At 33.1% G+C, this 25,004-nt stretch overlaps 2 protein-coding genes and 1 long non-coding RNA gene across 6 annotated transcripts; 2 read left to right on the top strand and 1 right to left on the bottom strand.

The window, feature by feature from the left end:
- The first annotated feature begins 243 nt into the window (after positions 1–243).
- On the top strand, positions 244–1,238 carry LOC125219857 (protein LIGHT-DEPENDENT SHORT HYPOCOTYLS 6-like). Its single transcript, XM_048121943.2, has one exon. The coding sequence runs from the start codon at positions 389–391 to the stop codon at positions 914–916; it is 528 nt and encodes a 175-aa protein (XP_047977900.1). The 5' UTR covers positions 244–388; the 3' UTR covers positions 917–1,238.
- Positions 1,239–14,238: 13,000 nt separating this feature from the next.
- LOC125224373 (protein FLC EXPRESSOR-like) lies at positions 14,239–24,475 on the bottom strand. 4 transcript variants are annotated; one of them, XR_016134535.1, is made up of 6 exons: positions 23,952–24,475; positions 23,482–23,651; positions 23,288–23,370; positions 19,370–19,465; positions 16,329–16,391; positions 14,239–14,580 (listed from the first exon to the last, which is right to left on the bottom strand). XR_016134535.1 is itself a non-coding variant. In XM_089062699.1 (5 exons), the coding sequence occupies exons 1-4, from the start codon at positions 24,410–24,412 to the stop codon at positions 19,412–19,414; spliced, it is 768 nt and encodes a 255-aa protein (XP_088918825.1). In that variant the 5' UTR covers positions 24,413–24,475; the 3' UTR covers positions 14,239–14,580; positions 19,370–19,411. The 4 variants fall into 4 exon arrangements, 2 of the variants coding, with proteins under 2 accessions (XP_088918825.1, XP_088918826.1); XR_016134536.1 differs by lacking the exon at positions 14,239–14,580 and adding an exon at positions 15,591–15,871; XM_089062699.1 differs by lacking the exon at positions 16,329–16,391.
- On the top strand, positions 16,164–18,151 carry LOC125224374 (uncharacterized). The gene is made up of 3 exons (XR_016134537.1): positions 16,164–17,194; positions 17,277–17,501; positions 17,729–18,151. It is a non-coding gene; the product is annotated as an uncharacterized LOC125224374 (long non-coding RNA).
- Positions 24,476–25,004: the final 529 nt, after the last annotated feature.

Here is a 25,004-nt window from a genome sequence, read left to right as displayed (position 1 = left end):
AAAAATATATTTCGTATTTAGTAGAAGGCCCTCTACATGTTTTATGTCTACTTAAAAGTCGTAATATTATACTCATGAGTCATGATTAGCATACATATAGATTAATTAAGCGCAGTATATAAGACAAAAGATATGAATTAAAGTAAAATATTGAGGGCCCGCCGTGGTGTTGAATAGTAAACCTGATGAAGGGGCCACCATGTGATTGCATTCTCTCCCTCTCCTTACAGTTTAGCCACAAAGTCATACTCACTCTCCAATTACGTTTGCTCTTTTACGTCCCATCACTTCCACTCTCAATCCTTCTCTCCCCATTCACACGCTCCTCCCAATCAACAATTAACAATCAAAAACATCGGTATATATCATCGATTCGATCCCTCCATCTATGGACTCCGCATCCGCACCCGACCCGGGCGATGCGGGGCCGTCGTCCAAGGAGTCAACGGCCCCTCCCAGCCGCTACGAGTCGCAGAAGCGGCGAGACTGGAACACGTTCCTCCAATACCTCAAGAACCACAAGCCGCCGCTGACGCTTGCGCGGTGCAGCGGCGCGCACGTGATCGAGTTCTTGAAATATTTAGACCAGTTTGGGAAGACCAAGGTGCACTCGACCGAGTGCCCCCACTTCGGGCAGCCCAGCCCCCCCGCCCCGTGCGCCTGCCCCTGCAGGCAGGCCTGGGGCAGCCTGGATGCCCTCATCGGCCGCCTCCGCGCTGCATACGAGGAGCATGGAGGCAAGCCTGACTCCAACCCCTTTGGCGCGAAGGCGGTCAGGATTTATCTCAGAGAAGTCAGAGAGAGTCAGGCCAAAGCCCGGGGCATTCCTTATGAGAAAAAGAAGCGCAAGAGACCGGATCGCGGCGCCAGAGGAGATGATGGCGATGGAGGAGGAGAGTTGACCGTTGGGGTATAATTGATGGTCGAAAAATATCCACTACAAAAAACTCGCCTTTTACATAGTCTGACACTGTTAGCAGCGGATTGGCGACGATGAGGATGAGATTCCTCTACCGTTACTAAAGAAGTAAGACATGGTACTGTAATTATAAGTTGCTTCCAATTTCTTATAACATTTTTAATCTCTTACATTGTGCTTCCCTTAATTGTAAATAATGGATTATTATGTTTATATATGAATATAGTCGACAGGAGATGAGCTAATTAAATTAGGGTTGTCAAATACATGAATTAAGTAAAGGCAATAATACATCGACCGACATTGGTTTTGTGTTAAAGGGGTTAATTAGCTAGCACCGACAATGGTTTGTATAATTGTTGGGGTTAGTGGCAATTAATTATCAATTCAGACACACATGTATGTACGTAAGTTAATTTATATGATCTCATTTATTATTGTAAAAAATTTCACGAGCATTTTTTAAGTGGAGAGGATCAGAAGCGTACGTGTTTGGAGTGTGGATTCATATTAGTACAATATTTTTGTCATCTTCATTTTGGTTTATTATCCGTCTTCTAATTTCGTCTTAGAAACGATCTTTCTTCTTTTTTCGTCTCTATTTATATACGTGTCTGAATTGTCTGAACCAAAATACGAGTGGTAAATAGTTTGTGCCTCCTCACTCTTATACTCCCAACATTAATTATATGATTCTAAGGTAGTTGAGTCATTTTTTTAATTTTAAAACATTTCGTAATAGTTGAGTCCTTTATCATTTTAGCAAAAAGTAATACATTTTCTTAATTTTACTTTACTCTCACTCTTACTTAATCTCCATGTCGGAAAAAAATGACTCTATTATTGCGAAGAGAGTAATAGTCATCAAACAAAACTTAAAAATCCATATTTACCCAAGATGCACATAGATATGGCAAATCGTGCAAGTTGGATCATTATAGGTAAACGATAGACTAGATAACCACTCAACTCAATTCAATAAGGTCAAACCAAACCCAATCTGTTAAGCAAACTCTGAATCTGAACCAGAATTCGACCTGCTACCTTCAAACCTGAATGGCTGAATCTGACCGCTACCTTTATATCCAAACATGACCCGTACACTACACGAACCCGCTAATGATATGATATGATATGATATGAGTTGATACACATGATAACAACTCGATAATGACATAGACCCGATTTACATGATTTAAACCTAATATTGCAGGATAAAAACCTAACTTGCACGATTAAAACCAAATATTACATGATTAAACCTAATTTTTAAACTAGGTTTACATGATAAAAACATAATCTACACGAACCTAGATTAAAATTTATTATACTCCCTCCGCCCACAAAAAATAGAGCAATCTACACGAATCTACATTGTCAACCGATTGACGTTGTGTTGACATATTATTGACGTTATTCGTCGTCTATTGACATCAAATCTTAAAATATAACGGTCCAGATTATAGTTTGGAATTAGTAGAAAAGATGCAGTTTATATTTTATCACTGTCCTATATTTTTAAAAGAATAAAAATAATTAAACTATTGAAATTATAATTTTTTAATGGGTCACGAACCCCTAAAATTATTGGGTTCTTAACGAATTAATCTAGTAAGGACATGAATTCAATAATGTTTAACCCAAATTCATTAATTTCATGGATGTTTATATCATGTGAAACAACTCTAAATATATATCATATATTTTTGTTAGAATTTGGTTGGGTATCTTGCCCTTTTATTTAACAATGGAAAGAGCAAAAGAAAAGTTTATATGTTCCTGCACTCAGTTAGAATGTCTTTCCTCATGTTTTGTACTTCCTTCCTCCGTTCCTTGTTAATTACGACACTTCTTTTCAGTATGGAAATTAAGAATAGTATGTTAAGTGGATGATGAATAATGTAAAGGAAAATAAAGTACGAGAAATTAAGAGAGAATAAAATAAGAGAAATGGTTAATTTTTGCCAAATTAGAAATGACTCGGTTATGTTGAAACTTCCTGAAAATAAAAAAATGACTCAATTAACATGGAAACGGAATGAGTACTTTTTCGTCTCCCATTATCTGTCTTAGTTTTGAGATGTCTCTTAGTATTTTCTCTCTTCACTTTTATTAGTTTTAGTAATGAGCCACATTACATTTATTTATTCCACTCATATTTTATTACTTTCTCTGTCAGTGAAAAATATCTCATTTTACTATCTGGGAGCTTCACAATTTAAAGTCCAAATTTCTTTTTTTCTATTTTAGGTAAGTGTGCGCCGAGCATTCGACTAAATCATGACACTTACATTTTATTATAAAATTAATACTCCTTCCGTCCCATAAAAGATGTCACACTTGTGGGATGACACGAGATTTTAGGAGGTTTTGTTTTATGTGTTAAATGAAGAGAGAAAATATATTTTTTATATTCACGTGAGAGAGAACTTTTTCTAAAAAGGGAAATGTGACATCTTTTGTTGGATAAACTAAAAAGGAAAGTGTGACATCTTTAGTGGAACGGAGGGAGTACTATAAAAATGAGGTACACATCCTACTAATGCATTTTCCTATTTTTTTTTCCAAAGTCAAAACACTTTTTTGAAACTCATACTGAATCAAAATAGGATTGTAAACTGCGGACGTAAGAAAGGAGTATAATAACACAAGAAGGAAGGAGTACTACATAGTTATAAAAATTCAAGTCGAGTTTGAATGTAGAATTTCAGTTATGGCTAAAACTGAGGGTGGTGGATCTCTGGTCCCCTCTCGCAGAATGCTGCGCTTTTACCATCTCAAAGCCATACAATCTGGACACTACTCCTATTTCAGCACGTGTTAACTCATTTATATCACTCATATACAGCCAAAAAAGTCTGAAGGGCATAAGTGGCTTGATTCATAAATCATTTTTAGCTATAAGTCTACAATTTATTTTTAATCTATTGGATATTACACATCCAAAAAGGCACTGTGAGAGTGTGAATCGATAAACTTAGCCCAATCCCATTTTTCAACTATCACATCAATTTCTCATTTCATTCCAAAACATGCAATCACTGCCAGTCCTAATTTCAACTTCATTTTCACCCCAATTTCAACCTCATTTTCACGAATATTCCGAGCTTTCTTCTTAAAAAAATAATTTCTCGTGATATAAAAATCCATTACTTAAGTTAATTCAGTTGTTGACTTTAATTAATTAAGATATTTTTCAAGAGTTGTATAGTTTAAGAAGCATATTTATTATTCGTGAAATAAATTCCAAGTAGTCGGGTTTTGAATAATAAAACTCTATTTCGAACACCTCTTCAGGATATTATGAAACTGGACTCATCCAGAGCAGCGCACGATTCAGTATAACAACAATTCTAGCACCTCTAGACGCTGATCACCACGACCCAAGATATCATGATTATGAGGTTGCAATTAACCCTCACTTCTTGATAAATCAAAGAAGTGCATAACCAATATTGCATGCTCAATGTATTTATCAAGAAAAGTTCATCATCTTTCAGTATATAGCAAGAAAAACTTATTTCACTGTTAGATCCATTTAGTGTTATACCACATCAATGTCGTTTATTTTCTAAAGGTAAAGGAAATATGCAAACTGACCGTGTAACATTTCGCGATAGGTAGTCAAAGTCTATCTATGTTGTGAAATTCTATCTCTCTTTTGTAAAGCATTATATTGAATCGACTATGTTACTTTCTGTAAATGACGCTCAAAACCGTCTACTAAACAGAAGAATTATTAGACTTGTTTACTTCTTATACATTTAAATGTTTGAAAAACATCTTATAAATACATAAGCGAATTATAATTGGGTTAAAAGAGGATTGTAGAGTTTGTTGTATGCAATCAAGCCTAATCATACAAATTGCTCGAAACATGGTTTTTAGTATACCAATATTAACACCTCATCCATCCAGGAAGTGTCCATACAGATGGTCATCTGGTATGTCTTCCACAACTACGCTTTCTCAATAAACTTTGTTATTTTCCATCTTTTTGACTCATAGTATAAATAGTTATGCTAAGGTTTGTTTATAGCAGCTTATGCCTCATACTGAATATTACAAAGTCTCAATATTGAGCACCCATCTTTATCTTTGAAGATTTATCAAAATCGAAATCCATCGTGGTTGCATTGTTCTTTTGCCAGGCTAAGTTCAATGTTATGGTAGTTCTTGTTTAGTGGAGCCATTAATTTTGTTTTAGTGAAGTAGCTGATAAGGCACGTTTCATGCATTGATTTATGGTCATGTTTTGGATTTTCATGAAGATGTAATGAACGAATGGATATATTTAGTGCGTAGATGTGTCAATCAAGGAGAAGTGAAAACTGATCTAGATGAGTGTATATGGAACAAATAGGAGTATAAATGCAGAAGTGTCACCCAAGTGGTTAACTTAAGAGGATGCATTCCAAGTGTGCTAGCGCTACATGGAGTACGAAAAGGACAAGAAATAAGAAAACACCATTTGTAAAAGGGTACAATTGTCAAGCCACAAATAAGGATACAAATAAGGATACCCTAGGATCAATGCTCAGAACTGTTCTATATAAAGGGGATTTAGTATAAAAAGGGGATCAAGCCACGAAGAAGAACAGACATGCATACTCTAGAATTCTTGATTCCGCCCTTATGCACGTTTGAATAGCACTTAAAAATATTTACGAGTATAAAGAGTGGATCTAATATTACTAAAGATTAATATCGGATATTGAACACGTTAAATAGTTTCAGCCACCTAGTACTCAATTTTATATCGTTATACATTATTTTCATCGTTTATGAATCTCATCATTTCATGTAAATCTTAAATCTTAATAATAAACTTCATAAAAAATTTAATAATACACAGGTGTGATTTTTCAAAGCTTTAATAAGTAATCACCTAAATAAATTATTTATTAAATAGCTTCATGTAATATGGAGTATTACAAAACAAAAATTGATGCAAAGACCATAACATCATATCCTACTATCTATTGACTCATTACTCTTTATTACTTTCTTTGTTCCATAATAATGGATTTATTTTACCATTTTAGTACTGTATGTCGCATAGTGGAATCATTTCCTTTTTTATTAATAGTTAAAACATTTCTTTTCACTTACTTTACTCTCTCTTACTTTATTCTCTCATTATCTTTTTACCTTTTTCAAATCCTACTTTATTTTTCCTTTATTAATTAACTCACTTTAACACAATTTTTTAAAAATTGCACGCAAAAAGAAACGCCTACACTGCCTCGGAACGTAGGGAATATTTCGTTAGTTTATCACGAGAAGTAATTGAGTTCACGCAAGCGCTGCCTGCTCACCACTAATTACTAGTGCAAAAATTATGAAATTGAAAAGGAAAAAAAATTGATAATGTCCCTGTAGGAATACTTGAAATTTAATAATTAATTTCAGCTATGAAGTTAATAATTGCAACCCCCAATTTGATGGGTCCAAAAAGAATATATATTTTTCATCATAGAACGTCCTCGATTAAATCCACGAACAAAATAATAATGCAAGTGGCATGAGCATTTACATTTATGAATTTTATTTTAATGAAAGCCTTCTTAATTATTTATTCAAGAATAAATTACAAACTGGCGAAGAAATTGACAATCGGCCAACCGTTTGCTTACGACTATTCTTTAATTCTGGGTATATAGTACTTGATCATGTACCTATATATCATATAATCATTTTTATTTTTAGTTTTTTATTAAGAATAAACTTATATGATTATTAATAGTGTATTATTTAGGATGGTCAAAACAAGAATCTTTAATTCATAAGTATAGTACTTGTTCATGTATCTATATATGCATAAGGTATTAATCCCTCCGTCCACGAATAGGAGTCATAGTTCTTCTCGATGCGGATTTTAAGAAATTTTAAGAAAAGTGGGTCAGAAAAAGTTAGTAAGATATGGGTCTCACTTATATATATATATTAGTTTTAAATGAAATGTGAGTGGATTGAGTTAATAGAATTTGATTCTTGTATATAGACCTGGGGAAATGGTTCTCAGTTCTTGGTTAACTGAGAACCTAACCTTATTTAGATTCTCGGTTAACCGAGAACCGAAAAATAAGGTTAAGGTTCTGTTCCGGTTATTAAGTTTAAGCTAATCTCGATTCCGGTTCTAACCGAGAACCGAATAACCGTTATTTTCTAAATATTTAATTTTTATATATTTATATTTGTCTTATTATTATTGTTTTAAAAAAGTAAAAATTAATTTGATGAATGATGTTTGTTTATATTGGTTTTGGACTTAGTTTTGTAAACTTTGTTGGAATTTTGGTTTTTGATGATGGAATAGAATCATGGTTTTTGTCCTTTTGATTTCACGACTTATTACATAATGTACTCCCTCCGTCCCGACTAAGATGACACATTCCTTAGCCGGCACGAGATTTTAGGACTTATTGGTTAAAGTGTTTAATTGGAGAGAAAAAAGATGGGTGTAAGTATTAAAATAAAGAGAGAAAGAAAGATGAATATTTTAATAGGAGTGAGAAAAAGTTTCTAAAATAGGAAATGTGTCATCTTAGTTGGACAAACTAAAAAGGAAAACGTGTCATCATAAGTGGGACGAATGGAGTATTATATTGCACTTGAGTTCGGTTCCTTCGTTGGAACCGAACCGACAAATGGTTCGGTTTCAGTTCTGAATTTCGGAAAAAATTGGAGTCGGTTAACTGACTAATCGGTTCGATAGGAACCGAACCGACTGAATTCCCACCCCTACTTGTATACTCCCATTTTATAATAAAATGTGAGTTGAAATGAATTAGTATAATATGAGGTCCACTACCAAAAATGGTAAAAAAGTGAAATGTGACAAATTTTGTAGGACGGATAGAAATGGAAAAATGTGACAAAATTTAAAAGTACGGAGGGAGTACTTATAATAAAAACGAACCAACTCCTATTCACGGATAAAGGGAGTAATTTGGAGTGGATGGTCTAAGCATGATGGAGCAGCTGCAGGAGATCAAGAATCACCCGGTTTGGAAAACTAGCCGTTAGACTAATGCATTTCGGATGTTAGTTAGCGGCTTGTGGAAAGGTAGTTGAGCCACAAATGTTTAGAACAAAAGTCATCGAGAATTCATTCATTTCCTCCTAAAGATTAGCAATACAAATTCCACTTTTACCGTTTCCTACGCACGTTGTTCCATTCATTCACACTCGTTTTTTGATTGATTGTTCTAACTAAGAGATCAGTTTATATTTTACAATTTTGTAATAAACAGATTTTCATTTGACATATACATATTGTCACAACAAGAAGTACTATTCTAATATTAAAAAATTATTTGTTTGAAAAATATTATATAAATATAGAAGTATGGGCATGTTAGGGTGCCACCACCCCTTAAAATAACATCATATCACCATTCCTAGCCAATCATTTGTACACGTGGATGAATAATAAGCTGTCACGTGGCAAAAAAAATTTTAAAAAAAATCTGAAAAAGACGGCCAGCAATTTGTTGGTCTTTATCCAGCAATTTTTCTTGTCCAGCAATATCCGACACGCTATACAGCAATCTATAGATTGCTGTGTAGTGTTTATAATATTGTTGTGTAACGTTTATAATATTGCTGTATAAGTGGTGTCACGGTGTCATTTTAACACAAACCTATATAAGCATTGTCAAATATGTATATACTCTTGTCTTGATAAATTAAGAACAGGCGATTTCTAAAGTAGTCTAGCAAAATAATCAAAACTATTAATTAGTTGGAACTTAATTTACTTCAGTTATAGCTAATTTTTTTACCTATGAATGAAATTTTTCATCAACGTCCCATTATATTTTGTTATTGCCCCATTTACTTAACATATAGCTAATTTTTTTACTTATGAATAAAAATTTTCGTTAGTGTCCCCTTAAATTTTGTTATAGCCCCGTTTGGAATCATGGAACTGAGCCTGCGGAAATGGAATTGGTGCCTCAAATTCTATATTCATGTTTGGATTTAGATTAAACTAGTATCACGCCCGTGCTATGCACGGTCCATTTTATTTTCTTCAAAATATAAAATATTGATTTGAAATTAAAAAAAATAATAATATTATATGGGTTAAAATCATACATTGTTATAATTATTTGACCTTTCAAATAATAAAAATAATTTTAATTGATATATAAATTTATAATTAAAATGACATTGTTTAAAAAAAATTTAACTCTCCTTTTATATATGGAGTTATAATTATTTGACCTTTCAAATAATAAAAATAATTTTAATTAATTTTTAATTAAAACAACATTATTTTAAAATTTTCCAAAACTACCATTTTATATATGTATATATAGATATATTCTAAATATCCAACAATAATAATTATTTTATAAAATTATTTCAAAAATTAGAACATTTTTTGGTAAATGACTAAAATATACTACCAAAAAACTGAAAATCCCCAACTTTGTAGCATATGAAATGTAAAATTAATTTAAGATATTGTGTATCAAAAGATATAATTTAAGATTGCACCGATGAGACACTTCTTAGTCGAGCTTCATTTCATTGCAATATAGTGACCTTATACACTAAAAACCCAATCACTGAAACCTAAATCATAAACCCTTAACTTTAAAATATACTCAATTAGATTATAATTTTAAATTTAGTTAGGCAGTTATTGTAAATATTTTCAAAACTTCCCTTGTATTATTTAAACAAAATACATGAATTACCATAAATTTAATAAAAATGTGTTGCTTATTACAATAAATCAGAATTAACCATTAAAATTAATAATGACCACAAATAAAAAATGAAATAATAATTAAAAAGAGCGAACTATTATTACTACACATTCGGAACGAAACTAAGCAAACTAAGAATTAAAAAATGTCATTTATGTAAAAGAATATAAGAAATTATAGCACCTTTTCATGTGGCAGAAGCTAATTAATTTTCGTGAGAATTTCATTCTAGTGTCAAGAAATTGAGTTTAAATACAAAAATGTTAAAAAAAATGACCAAATTTATAGTATTTGAATTTGATTAACTAAAATGATAATCTACAAAAATTTAATAGTATTTGAATAGTATTCAAGTCTATAACAGTCTAACAACGTATTTGAATAGTATTACAACTCTTGTACAAACATACTAATAATATTGTACCGGTGAGACACTTCTTAGTCGAGCTTCATTTCATTGCAATATAGTGACCCTATACACTAAAAACCCAATCCCTGAAACCTAAATCATAAACCCTTAACTTTGAAATATACTCAATTAGATTATAATTTTAAATTTAGTTAGGCAGTTTTTGTAAATATTTTCAAAACTTCCCTTGTATCATTTGAACAAAATACATGAATTACCATAAATTTAATAAAAATGTGTTGCTTATTACAATAAATCAGAATTAACCATTAAAATTAATAATGACCACAAATAAAAAATGAAATAATAATTAAAAAGAGCGAACTATTATTACTACACATTCTGAATGAAACTAAGCAAACTAAGAATTAAAAAATGTCATTTATGTCAAAATATAAGAAATTATAGCACTTTTTCATGTGGCAGAAGCTAATTAATTTTCGTGAGAATTTCATTCTAGTGTCAAGAAATTGAGTTTAAATACAAAAATGTTATAAAAAAAATGACCAAATTTATAGTATTTGAATTTGATTAACTAAAATGATAATCTACAAAAATTTAATAGTATTTGAATAGTATTCAAGTCTATAACAGTCTAACAACGTATTTGAATAGTATTACAACTCTTGTACAAACATACTAATAATATTGAAGCCTTTACAATCCGGCTATGCACATTCACACACAAATGGAAGAAAACAAATTGATCTTCATAATCTTCGGAATGAAGCCGGTGGTCGAGGGATGAGCAAACATGGCTGTTTTCGGTTGCCTCTGCTCACTTTAGAATTTGTCATTTATCTTTTTTCTTTATCTACTTGTGCTTGTTCTTGGGTACTCTCTGTTTCAATACTGAATCCATTTATTTATATAGAGCCAAGATGGTGTAGATTAAAAGTTTTAGCTTTAATTCCCAAAATAATAGTGCATGCGTTTCTTGCTTAATTGGAGTCTGTTGGCTTTCCATATTCTTTGTGAATAATGACTTTTTATATTCATTTTCATTTGGAGCCTTTTAATTATAATATATACCTGAAATAATAATGTGCATGTGCAATAATAAATAGTCCACAATCCGCCGGTTGAGATATATACTACAAATTAATTAACAAAATTAAATTTATTCTAATCATTCTAGAGTTCAAAATTGTAATTCCATAAATACCCTCAAAACTCCCCTTTTATATATGTATAGATTACAATTCCAATTCCTCTTAATTCCACGGTATGAATTCCATAACAAGAGTGGATAATTGAAATTCCAAATAATTATAGAATATAAAATTGGGCATCTTCACACCACACACTACATACACTATACACACAAATATACATACTTGATACTGCACACACATTGAGCACACACTTATTACTTCCTTAAATTCAATATATATAATTTTAACCAAACTAAGAATTTGAAATTGAATCACAACTCAATTCCTACAAGTTTATTTCCATAGAATTCTAATTCCAGTTATATTCTAATTTCGTATACCGAACGGAACATATAATGTTCGGAGTCTGAGCCGGGCACCTGGGCAAAGTAGGATTCCATAGGTGATAAGCACAAATTTTGCATGCTTTTAAGACCTATATTTGGCTCGTTTTGAGTGTGATGGTTGTGAATTTTGTTCTTAAAATGCACATTAGAATTTTGACGTGTTTGTTGAGAAATGATTGAAAAAAACTTCAAAAAGTGCAAATCGGCCGAATTTAAGATCAGACTAACTGCAGCAGCGCTGACCCAAAGTCAGCGGTCGTTGAGCTAGTCAACAATCGACACAAGTGCCCAGTGGCCTGCATCGGAATACGCAAGCCGAGGACTCACGCTCAGCAGTCCGCCGAGAGGAAATTAGCGGTTGCCGAGAATTGGGCTGAGAGACCAGAAAGATTGTCAACAAACCGCTGGCAGGAGCTATTTCGAGTCATTTCTTAGCTTTTGAGGCCAAAATTGTTACCAAATCAGAGCAGGAGCCTCCAAGTCTATAAATAATCCTCCTCGTTTATCATTGAAAGAGATTCAGGTGCTACACGTCTTAGTCCAGTGCATACTTATAAATCACCTATTAATTTTCTACATAATTCACCTTCATCTACAATCCATCTGGGTGGTAAGACAAGAATGCAGACTTCAAGATTTAACATTGGATTGTATCTATTTATTTCATGTTTAGCACTTTAATCTACTATTTTCCGCACTTGTCTATTAGAAGCTAACTGTAAGATTGGATATTTGAAAGCACCAATTTATGTTCATTTAATTTCAGTCATCCAATATTAAATTTACTTGTTTAGTTCTATCCAATAATGTATCTGGTTGCTTGACAAATAACGTATGTATAATTTAATATATGTGGGGATTCGAGAAAGGATCCACATATTAGAACAGAATTTATAGCACTATAGTCAATATCCCCAAAGTGGTAAACCTAAGAGTAAGGGTTTTCTATGAAGAGAGAGAAGAGATATATTTGTTTCCAAGTATAGAAAGTGGACATTTTGAATGTGACAAACTAAAAGACAAATGTAGACATCTTGAGTAGGACAGAGGGATATATAAGATTGAACTTTTTTAATATTTTATATTAAAAAATTATTTATAAATATTAATTTATTTTAAATAAATTAAATACTGATCAATTTGCCACAATTTAGAAAAAAAATTGAAATTTTAACTTAAATATTGCATATTTAAGAAAAAATATTTTTTTTAAATACTGTATAATTAATTTCAATCAAGTTCAAAATCATGTTAAAATTTAACCTAAAATTTCCATATCATTTCTTTCTTATTGTTATAGAATAATATAATAATAAATAACAAAACTAATTTATAATTTAAATTCAAATTAAAATCTAAAAATTAAGGGAATTATGTATATGTACAATTTATGTATAATTAAAATTGATTCATAAATATTACTCCCTCCGTCCCAGAAAGATTGTCCCAGTTCATTTTTTACACTCGTTTTATAAAAATAATAATAAATAGGTAAAGTTGAAAGAGAGCAAAATAAGAGAAAGAATAATGTAGGTAAGACTATTCTCTACATTATTCTCTCTTTTACTTTACTTTCTCTCTACTTTAACTATTTATTATTATTTTTGCAAAATGAGTGCAAAAAATAAACTGGGACAATCTTTGTGGGACGGAGGGAGTAACTGTTACAAAATGAATACTCCCTCCGTCCGTCATTAGGAGTCTCATTTGAGTTTGGCACGGGTTTTAAGAAATATAAAGAAAAGTGGGTGAGAAAAGATAGTGGAATGTGGGGTCCATTTTTATATATTAGTTTTATATTAGAATGTGAGTGGAATGAGTTAGTGGAAAATGAGGCGTGCCTACCATTTAGAGTAAAAGTGAACCGCGACTCCTAATGACGGACGGACTAAAATGGTAAACCGCACTCTTAATGACGGATGGAGGGAGTACTATGCAATTAGAAGTCCAATAACGATGCAATATAATATGGGTTGACACAATATAAACCTAATTTACAAGCTTTTTGCTCATATAAGCTTTGGTCCTTCACACTAAGTGTGTTAGGTTTGGGTCCCTAAACAATACTCTCTTCTTTTCATAAATATAGCATATAACACCGATTTTAGTAGTACCTCCGCTCTCGAAGAGTGTGAATATTTTGTTCGACACAGATTTTAATGTATTATTTGTATAGTGTGTGTGTGTGTGAGAGAGAGAGAGATAAAGGGTAATGGATTCCACGTCATTATAGTGTAGTGTAATAGTATAAATTGTAAATAAAATGATGAGTAGGTATAATGTTTTGTTTAACTATTTTAAAATTGGAAAGTTCATACTTTTTCAAGGATGAATTAATAAGAAAATAATCTCTCCGGCCCATTAAAAATGACTCACTTTCCTTTTTAGTTTGTCCCAACTAAGATGATCCATTGCTAAAAATGGAAACACTTTTCTCTCTATTTTATTCCATCTCTCTTACTTTACTATCTTCATTTCACACACAAAATAAAGTTGCATAAATTCTCGTGCCGCACAAGGAAGGGTTCATCTTCTTTGAGACCAAGGGAGTAGTTCATAATTTTAGCGACAGAGTTAGTACATAATTAGTATAGTGCGACATGAGTGATAGAAATAAAAAGGAAAAAGTGATTGGTGTATTTTTAGTGAAGAATGAAGGCTCACCTCTTTAGAAAGAAAAAAGAAATTTGTGTACAAAAAATAGAAATATCAATATTTATGGACGAACCAAAATGGCAAAAGTAATCCAATTTTATGGAAGGAATAATGTTTTGGCCCATATATTATTAATACCTCATTTCACCTTTATATTTTAGTAATAATTTTACAATAATGATTGCAAACTAAAGCACCAAGTTTAAAAGGAGCACTTCTAAGAAGCATCATTTCTATCTGGCTTCCTGGTAGTCGACTTGTAATCTGTTACAATGTCAACTAACCTGATGAAGGAGAAGATGGTAGCCGACCATTCGACTTTGCTGCTATCGCCGTAGTGACCATGAGGCTCTCCATGCACATGATTCATACCCTGTTCAATGAATCAAATAAAAACCCCATTAACAACTTCAACTAAAGAGGCTTTTAGCCTACGAAAATATGTCAAGATCGCAACGTCGTTTGAGCCCCAAATATGCTGATAAAATAATGACAAACAAAAGCAGACATGAAATTCATGATACAGGGAGTGATAATAATCATATTAACTTCTACAAGTTTAATGTACTTTAAAATCACACAACATTGCCATAACATTCCTGTTGTAGTTGCCAGTACCACCTAGTAATACCCCCAAGATGAGAACATCCAAATGCTGATATTCGAGAAAGCGAGAGTTTATGACTTTAATTTTCCCAAATATGCACATTTTTGTTGATTCAGAATTAGTAAGCAATTGAAGAAGCAAGAGACAATTAACGTAAACAGATCAAAGGGCATTCCATCACCCCGTGATACATCCAAATACTAATACTCATATAACACAAAAAAAAAAAAAAAAAAACCAAGAAGCAGAAAAAAGTTAAAACAAGCTGCAAACTGCAACAGAAACCACTGCAAGAAGTACTTTCAATTCAAGACTCCAATATTACAACAGGAGATCTACATTACTACATATAGATTGATAATGAGTAATTATCTTAAAAGCACAAATCATTATATATTACTCATATGGAAATATTCAGATGGTAGTCCTTATGACTGTCATCCTTTCCTAGTTCCAGTGTTATTGATATCTATATCTATATCTATATCTGTATATCTATATACATATATAAAAGGGGAGTTTTGGAAGAAATTACATGAATTTAATGGCCCTCACTCGTGAACCGTTACTTATTGGATAGCATGAATTCTAACTCAACAATTTGTTGTAGTTACTTATTTGATATTACCTCTGTCCTTTAATGTCACGTCCATATTTTCTAAGGATGGAAAACACGGTTGATTGCGACTAGGGGTATTTTCTAAGGATAGAAAACACGGTTGATTGCGACTAGGGGATGATTAAAGAAGCGGTGAAGAAAGGGGAAAACACACATCTTTGACCTAAATATTTAAATCATTGAAATAACTTAGAAAAGAACATAGTATCATTTCAACAAAGTACCCACTCTAAAGAAATAAAGACTAGTAAGTAAACAATTTTGAAAAGAGCTAGATTCTCAATACTAAAACAATTCTAAAGAAAAGACACTTTGCGGAAGCGTTCAAGACACGAAAAAATGCCGAGTATGAAGACACGACATATCCAACAATACTAAGCTAGACATAAATAATCCATGAATTCTGCTCAACATCCTCCACGCCCGTCGTCGCTCAATCTGCACATTAAGAAAAACAAATATGCAGGGCTGAGTACTTGATGCACTCAGTGGACACATGCCAAATTCAGTTTGTCAAGCCATACCGAGTGATCTTGGGGGTTTTAAATGAAAAGAACCCAAGTCACTAAAAGCATTTTCACATAAATTTCGGTTGCAACCATTTTCCATCCACATCACCATCACCATATCTGAACATACATGACAAAGAACGTGGCCACGAACCAAGTCACTAGACCGGCCAACTCCAAAGAGATAGCGCACGATCTACTGGGTGTACACTAGTCCGATCAGGGTTTGCGGCCCTACTGGGACCCGAATTCGATTAAACATACATGGCATAGCCACTTCAGATAGGTTCATTCAAACACAAAACATGGCAAGACAAACAATTTTCACCTCCTTTCACATAAAAATAGTATTTAGGACATTGTCCTTATTTAAAATAAAAGTCTACCTCAAAAGCTTAGCTCCTCCACAAACTTCCTGTCCCAACCTCAACAACGTGCAAAATTTTACCCTTTTCAAAATAACATGATATGCAAAAAATCAGGCCTTGTTAAATAATTTAATTAAAGACAATGCATGCATCCTAGGTGTTTGTGAAAAATTTATTCCTCATTCACAAATAATAAAACAGACTCATCAATCAAGCACAAAACCCAATGGTGGCCAACATACTTGAACTCTCGGTTATTACTAAAAATAGGCCAAGCGATTCACATAAATTTGAATTACTTAATAAGATAAACTAACCCAACACTAATCGGTCAACTCTATTAAACAAGAACTAAGGAAAAGAATAGCATTAGTCATTTAATATATATTACTCCCAGCCAAACTCACGTCTGTACTCCCTATCAAACTCATGTATATATTTTAGTATACTCCCAACTTAACACTTTTATCAACTAAAGAAAAGGGAAAAAAAAAAAAGTAGTACATAACTCCCAAATCATCACACGTATATATCCTCTGCCATTTAGCCACGCCTATCTCTTCCTCTCGTCTCTATCTCTATCTCCATCTCTATCTCCCCCATTCTCAAACTTCTCTCTGAAATTCTCCTAACAATTCACAATGCAGGAACAATCCCAAATTATCTCCCAAATTATTTCACAGAAGCATAATTCCTATCCGTCATAGCTCTCTCCCTCTTTCTCACAAAAACAGAAGTAACCAAAGGACTCTCATCTCTCGTTCCAAAAATCGACGCCGCAACCGCCTTCGTCGCTGCTGCAGTCACGGCCTCTCCGTCACCGCCACTGTCCGCCACCGATCCCGGCGGTCAGCTCCTCCGTCGCGGCACCGCTACTCCCAACGGTAGGTTTTCCTCTCCCCTTTTCCCAATCCAAACTTTTATCTCAAAATTCTAATTGATTGATTGCAATTATTAAATGGGCAGACACATGGTTTAATTGAAATTGAAAAGAAACAGGAGACAGCTTCTAAAGCCTTAAAGTTCGAAGCTTTAGGAGGAAAAAGATTATCATTCAACAAGTTTCAAGAAATTAAATTCCAAAACTTTTCCGGGCTGTGATCTACTGTGAAATATATGTGACCATGATGTGGAGGATTTCAGCGATTAAGGATATACCTTTGAAGAGAAGAAAATTTGCACAAGCAGAAGGTATTGAAAAGTCACACTCTCAATTTCTCCTTCCCATTGTAAATGTCGAATTTTGGGGTCAACAACTACGGAGGGTTTCGAATTCAATGGAAGGAGCAGAAATTACCTTCGCGGAAGAAGCAGAACTTGCAGAAGAGAAGATATTGAAAAAAAAATCACAACTCGTTGCGTTTCTCCTCCACACTGTGATTTCGAGAATTTTGATTATGGAATCGACCAATATGCAGATTTTCAAATTCAATGGGAGGGGAAGAAATTACCTTCACTGAAAGGGAAGAAAACTGCAGGGACGACGGACTGCTGAGATTGTGGGAGGAGATGTATAATATAGAGATTTCATTGGTTTGTTGAGAGATTTTTGGTAGTGGGAGCAACGGTGGAGACGTGGATTTAGGAGAGGGAATTTATTTTGACTAAGAATTTGACTGTAGTAGAAGAATAATTAATTTATATTTTGGCTTCTCAAAATCGGTCAACCAAAAAGGAATAAAAGCTATAAACATGGGAGGTAAAAAGATAAGCCCAAATATTTGGTTTAGAGTATTTATTGGTATTTTATTTTTAGTATTTTGGTGATTAAATAAGAACACCTAATATTTCCATCGACACTCACATCAATCTTGCCGAATACTTTCACCACGCGATTAACCAACAACGATCAAGCATTCACTAATTTCATTCACAGTCAATCGAAACAAAGACAGTATTTTATTTAAGGTCTATCACTCGCTCGTTCTTAAAACAAAACTCAACGTGAAGAGGTTCTAAAAAGACGGGTGTTACATTTAAAAATAGAAACTTTGAAATGACACGGGTATTAATGCATAATTGGTAAAGTATCAAAGAGAGGACAAGAAATGATGGCTGAAATATTGTTAGAGGAGAATGGTTCCCACATCATTAGAGACAAAAAAGTTTCCTTAAGTAGATGTTTCTATATTTATTTATTTAAGGGACGGACCAAAAAGGAAATGGTTTCTATTTTTAAAGGACGGAGGTAGTACAATTGTATAAATAATCATGTACCACCCGTATAGATAAAAAAGATCTTCAATAAGGTATATTCTGATCGTTAAGAGAATATCTAGAAATCAAATTTTTTCAGATCTGTTGCCTCTCAAGTTGCGCTCTAGAATGAGTTTAATTTTTTGAATTAAACTTATAGTATCGAAAGTCATCCTATAAGATCATCAGGGATCATCGATATATAACCAGTAATTAAATCATTCTTATCTAGTGCCGCAACTTACAAATTTTACGATATTGCCAAATCGATCGAGAATTACGAAAATGGCGTTTGATGACACCACCACATCTTCATTTTTCAGGGACCCTTAGTCAGTCTAAATATCTCAATATGTGAAGGCCTTTAGTTCTCTCCCAACATTCACTACAAAACAAGTGTCAGTTCGGGATACCAAACTGTGTCATTTCCTTTTTAAGAGGATGTCATTACTCCAACTAGTTAATTACAACAAAATTCTCTTTCCCAAATGTTGTTGATGATGAATTATGATTCTAGTTGTAAACTATGGTGGAAATATGGCAAAGTTTGGGACATACACTACCAGATAGAACAAAATCGTCTCCGGAATGATTTCACAGCATTTTTCAACTATATTACTTTTATATATATTATTTTATTATAAAAAACTCCATGTTTTATATTTTAGTGATAAATTTACAATATACTATGTTGATACACATCAAGTACACAGTGTAGGAGAAGGGGTGCAGTGCAATACTAGTTGCAAACTGAAGTACTACTACTTAGCTCTTATAAGTAGCATAATTTTTATCTGGCTCCCTGTTTTTAGTGAACTTGCCAGTGGTACTCGACTTGAAATATGTTTTCAATGTCAACTAACCTGATGAAGGAGAAGAGGGTAACCAACCATTCTGCTTTGCAGCTACCTTTGCATGTCATTGGGACCATGAGGCCCTCCAGGTACATGAGTCATACCCTGTTCAATATATCAATAAAAACCTCAATAACAACTTCAACTAAAGAGGCTTTTAGCCTGTGAAAATATATCAAGATCGCATCCAGGTTTGAACCCCAAATATGCCCATAAAGTAATGACAAACAAAAGCAGACATGAAACCCAGGATACAGGGAGTGATAATAATCATATTAACAACAAAGCTAATGTACTTCAAAGTCACACATCATTGCCATAACGTTACCTTTTTAGTTCCAAATAGGAACATTTTTGTCGATTCAGAATTGTTAAGCAATTGAAGAAGCAAGAGACATATAACTTAAACAGATCAAAGGGGATTCCATCACCACATGATACATACGAATACTAATTCTAATATCACAAAATCCTAAGAAGCAGTCTAATCTTCTAAAGAAAAGAAAAGGTTAAAACAAGGTGCAACTGAAACAGAAACCACTCCAAGCAGTACTTTTGATTCAAGACTGCAATATTACAACAGGAGATGTACATATAGATTGATAATGAATAATTATTTTAAAAGCAAAAATCATTATATATTACTCATATGGAAATATTCAGATGTTAGTCCTTATGACTGTCATCCTTTACTAGTGCCAGTGTTATCTATATCTATACATATATAAAATGGGAGTTTTGGAAGAAATTAAATGAATGCCATTTGAACTAATAAAATAATACAGTAACAAAGTTTTTTTCAATTTTTAATGCAACATGAATAGACATTTCATATTATATTTGAATTCCAAGACAATAATTTGATATCATAAATTTAATGTCTAATGTCCATCACTCATGTACCATTACTTATTGGATATCCTGAATCCTAACTCAACAATTTGTTGTTGTTACTTATTTGATATAAATAATCATGTAACACCTTTTATTTGTTTGATGGTCACGTATGTTATTTTATAAAGAGTCTATTTTATTTTTTTGAAAATATAATTCAATTTCTGAAATGATACACCATAAAATAATTGGGATCAACATCAAAAGCGTCTAATAATGTTATATACCCTCCATCCCGCCATAAGCGAACCACTTCTTTTGGGCAAGGGATTTAAGGAATTGATATTTAAAGAGTTAAAGTGAAGATAGTTAAGTATGAAAGAGGGAAAAGTAGAGGAGTGAGAAGAATAAAGTAGGTTGGCAAATAAAGTAGGAGGGAGGATTTTTTGCTTAAAAGGGAAACGACTCACTTATAGTGGAACATCCCCAAAAGGAAAGTCACTCGCTTATGGTGCGACAGAGGGTGTATATGGAATCTTTCTTGGAATAGAAACTTATTATTTTGTCAAATGTTCTTTCTTCCATTATTTCTTTTTTTCCGGATATGTCATACGTATACATCTATATTAATGAAACTTAGCCTCACCAATTATATTTTAAATTAATTTTTTATCACATAATCCATATTTTCTATCTTATTCCTCATATTTAAAGCTGTCATTCATAGGTTTTGAAATTGGGGAAGTTTAAAAGTTTTTTTATTCTTATCACAAGTGGAGGAAGTGAAAGGTTTTGGAAGAGACTCTAAATTCTTATTTTTGGACTATAAATATATGACAACTGGTCGCTTAGAATCCACATATTCCTACATTTTTTCCACGCATTCTTCATTTAACTTTCTGTAAAAATTTGCTTCGATTTTAGATATTTTATGATTTTTCATCAAATATTAATTTATCATATTATCCATATTTTCTATCTTATTTCTCATATCTAAAGTTGTTGGTTATAGGTTTTACATTGCTCCTTATAAGTCAATGTTGGATCCTTTTATTTCCTAAAACAATAGAGATCAAAATTGATCTTATGTCAAGATTAAAAATCTAATTATATCCAATTCCATGTTCCTTTTTTCTTAAATAAAAATAATCAATTTCAACTTAAATTTACTAATTATAATTGATTATATTACTACTTTTTTTTAGCATTAAACGCACATGCGCAATACGGCCTCGTCATGCATGTGCACCTCCCGCTACAGATCTTCTTCAGTTACACCTAAGATATTATTTTTGCATCGCACTATAGTAAAGGTTTCAACATTATAGTTTGAAGCGATGATAATGATATTTTGCCATTTGACTATTCATATGTTAAGTGGTTATCCCAAATCAAGATTAAAATTAATTAGTTGTAATTTATTTTTCTATATTTATATTATATGTTTACACTTAAGTTATTGTTATATCCATATTACTATTATTTATAAAATTAAATTATTATCAATATTAAATATATACTCCCTCCATCCCATAGGAGTATGCACTCTTGGTTGTGCATACTCTTGTGGGACGGAGGGAGTATAATTTACTACTTGTAAAAATATAAACACATATAAGCTACGGCGATGGTGTTACACTTGTCACTACTTATATCAAACAAATCAAGGGTATGTTCTAATCATGTACTCAATATTCTGCACTATTGATATTTCTTAAATCAAATGTTTTTCTACTTTTCTTGATCACCATTCTTACAAAATGTCATTGCCATCATCCCTGGAACTCATACCAAATAATGAAGTATAATGAAGTGTCACCTTCATCCACTAGTTTCATCCTACCTCTTCTACTTTAGCACATACAAGAGATTGTTGACACCGTGATAGACACGCTAAAAACTAATCTTGCCCTTCTTTTTCTCTCACAATAAATCGACCTGGATTATCTACTTTAGGTGTTTACGTTACACATTTTATTATGGTTGAATTTACTCTATATTTATATCTTTAGAAGTCCTTCCAAAAGGGCTTTCAAAATTCGGATGTTGGTTCCACAATTAAGACGTTTGTATAGAAGACTCTTAATTATGCTTAATATAATCAATCAATAAGCACACACGGAAAACTCAGAGTTTATACAAAAAAGGAAGAGAGTGCATTTGTCCTATTAAGTCCTTCTACATGTACTTTAATGTTATTTTATTAACTTTTACTTGGAGGCAGTGTTGTTGCGTTTATATAATTTTAATGAGCGTCTGAAAACTTATTTTTCCTAACAATGAATATAAAATCTTCGATGTGCAGAAAATATAACTTCCAAAGCTCAGCAAAGCACAATGCTTCAAAGCTTGACTAAGAAGCGTATTTATTTTATGAAAGGAACGCAGCGCTAGACTGTAAGGGCCAACAAAACATAATCTGAAAATAAAAGGGCTCCAAAATCGCATTTTGTCATTAAGACGTCTGCACAGAAGACTCTTAATTATGCTTAATAAAATCAATCAATAAGCACATAGGGAAAATTCAGAGTTTATACAAAAAAGGAATAGAGCACATTTTTTCCTATTAAGCCCTTCTACTTGTACTTTGATGATGTTTTATTAACATTTACTTGGAGGCAATGTTGTTGCATTTATATAATTATAATGAGCGTCTAAAAACTTATTTTTCCTAACAATGAATATAAAATCTTCAATTTGCAGGAAAATATATCTTCGAAAGCTCAGCAAAGCACAATACTGCAAAGCTTGACTAAGAAGCGCATTTACTTTAAGAAAGGAACGCAGTGCTAGACTATGAGGGCCAACAAAACATAATCTGAAAATAAGAGGGCGCCAAAATTGCATTTTGCCACACTATATGGAGTATCAGAAATAAGGTTTGAATTCATAAAAAATATGAGTGCTACTGCCACTAGGAAACACATCAGACAGACAGACACACTGTCATAGCAGAATTCAACATAAGGGCAGAAACTTATAATGAGTTTACAAAGTATTATTACTCCATCACTGTCATAGCAGGATGTGTATGAGATGTTTTAGGTTTGACTTCATGGCATTCAAACTTTAACGATGGGAGATAAACCAAACCTGATGAACAGCATGCTGATCGGGTACTGAATTTCTACCAACTCCAGGTTCAACAAAGCTTTGGGGAACGGCATGTCCTGGAGCTGAAAGAGGAATAAGTTATTTAATATCGTTATGTTTTTGTGAATATGCAATAGAAAATTAACCAACAAACTCCATGTGCAAGAACAAGAGCAGAATCCTGTAGGACTAACCTGGGTTGGCAGATGTTCCTGAACCTACACCGGCTGCCATAGCTCTCTTCTCTGCAAGTTCAGCATGCAAGTTTTCTGCCTCACGAGCCATGGATCTCAGGTGCTTCTCCATTACTTCACCTAGTTCAGAGTTGGTGGCCTTCATCTTCCTTTCATATTCAACTGCAGCCCTTTATCCATTCACAAACAAAATAATTTCAACATTGAAATCAACCACTGATACTACTCAATGTTAGTTCTAAATATTATCAAACCAAATACATTCTTTTTAACTGATCTCAAACAAAATTGCAACATGTGCCAATAATGATTAATTATAATCATCACTCAATCAAATCCAACACAATTATCCGACAATTCAATCATATACACTTGCAATTTCGTTGTTGGTGAATCCAATTGATATGATAAGCAAATACAGATATACATATTTGGGTAAATCACAATAAAATAAATGCATTGTTACATACCTTCCTTTTTGCACTTCTCTACGCAATGCCTCAATGTCAGCCTTGAGGTCAGAGAATTCCTTCTGCTCGGGCTGAGTCCTCGCTATATCGTCTTGGACTTCCTTCAATTTGACCGATAATTGGTCGCGCTCAGCCCTAAGGTCCTGGATTTGAGCCCTAACGCGGTTGGATTCGGCGGAGAGGGCGTCCGCGGAGCGAGACTCAGCCTCCAATTTGAGGGAGCGCTGGTAGACCTCTCGCACCTGAGCGTCCCTCTCGGCCTTGACGGAGGAGGCGGTGACGGAGAGGCGGTGGAGGTCCTGCTGCGCGGCGAGGACATCCTGCTTGAGCGCGACATGGGAAGCGGCAAGGCGCTGATTGTCGAGAAGGAGGGTTTGGATCTCGCGGCTGCGGGCGGCGATAAGGTCCTCCTTTAGACGGATTTCGGTCGGAGTGAGGCGGTGCTGATTTCGTCCCGCCATGAGAAGTATCTTTTCCTTTCTGTCACTGAAATGAGAGTATCTCACAGGAAAATTTTGATGAATAAAAGGTGAATTTAGATAGAATTTTTCTTATTTATTTTCTTGAAAAAGTACTCTTTTACTTCCTCCGTTCCCTATGGAAGAGAGGCGTTTCTTTTAGGGCTTAGGGTTTAGGTAACGTCCTAAACCCTAAATCTTAAGATTAAGAAAAATTATGTTGGTGAGTTAAGTAAAAGGAGAATAAAGTGAAAAATGAAAAAGGTAGAGAGATAAAGAAAGAATAAAAAAGTATGAGAGAGTAAAGTAGGAGTGAAAAAATGTGTTGACTTTACTAAAAAGGGAAATGACTCTATTACTATGAAACGTATCAAAATGACAAAATAATTCTATTACTATGGAACGGAGGGAATATTTAATTCGAAGAAAAAGATAATTAAAAAATAACATAAATGTAATTATTAAAGTTATTTTTTAATGCAAAAGAGATAAAGATAATATTTTTAAATTAGAAAAGATATAATGTACTTCTTCAATATCCTTCTTTTTCAATTGTAGAATAATTGTCAAGTAGACTGGGCTATCCTAGACCAGC

Source organism: Salvia hispanica, chromosome 1 (genome assembly GCF_029641045.1).
Source record: "Salvia hispanica isolate PSC_SH4W2 chromosome 1, Shi_PSC_v1, whole genome shotgun sequence".
Taxonomy (NCBI): Eukaryota; Viridiplantae; Streptophyta; class Magnoliopsida; order Lamiales; family Lamiaceae; genus Salvia; species Salvia hispanica.
Note: the sequence above shows the minus strand (reverse complement) of the source record. Positions and strands in the feature narration are given on the sequence as shown.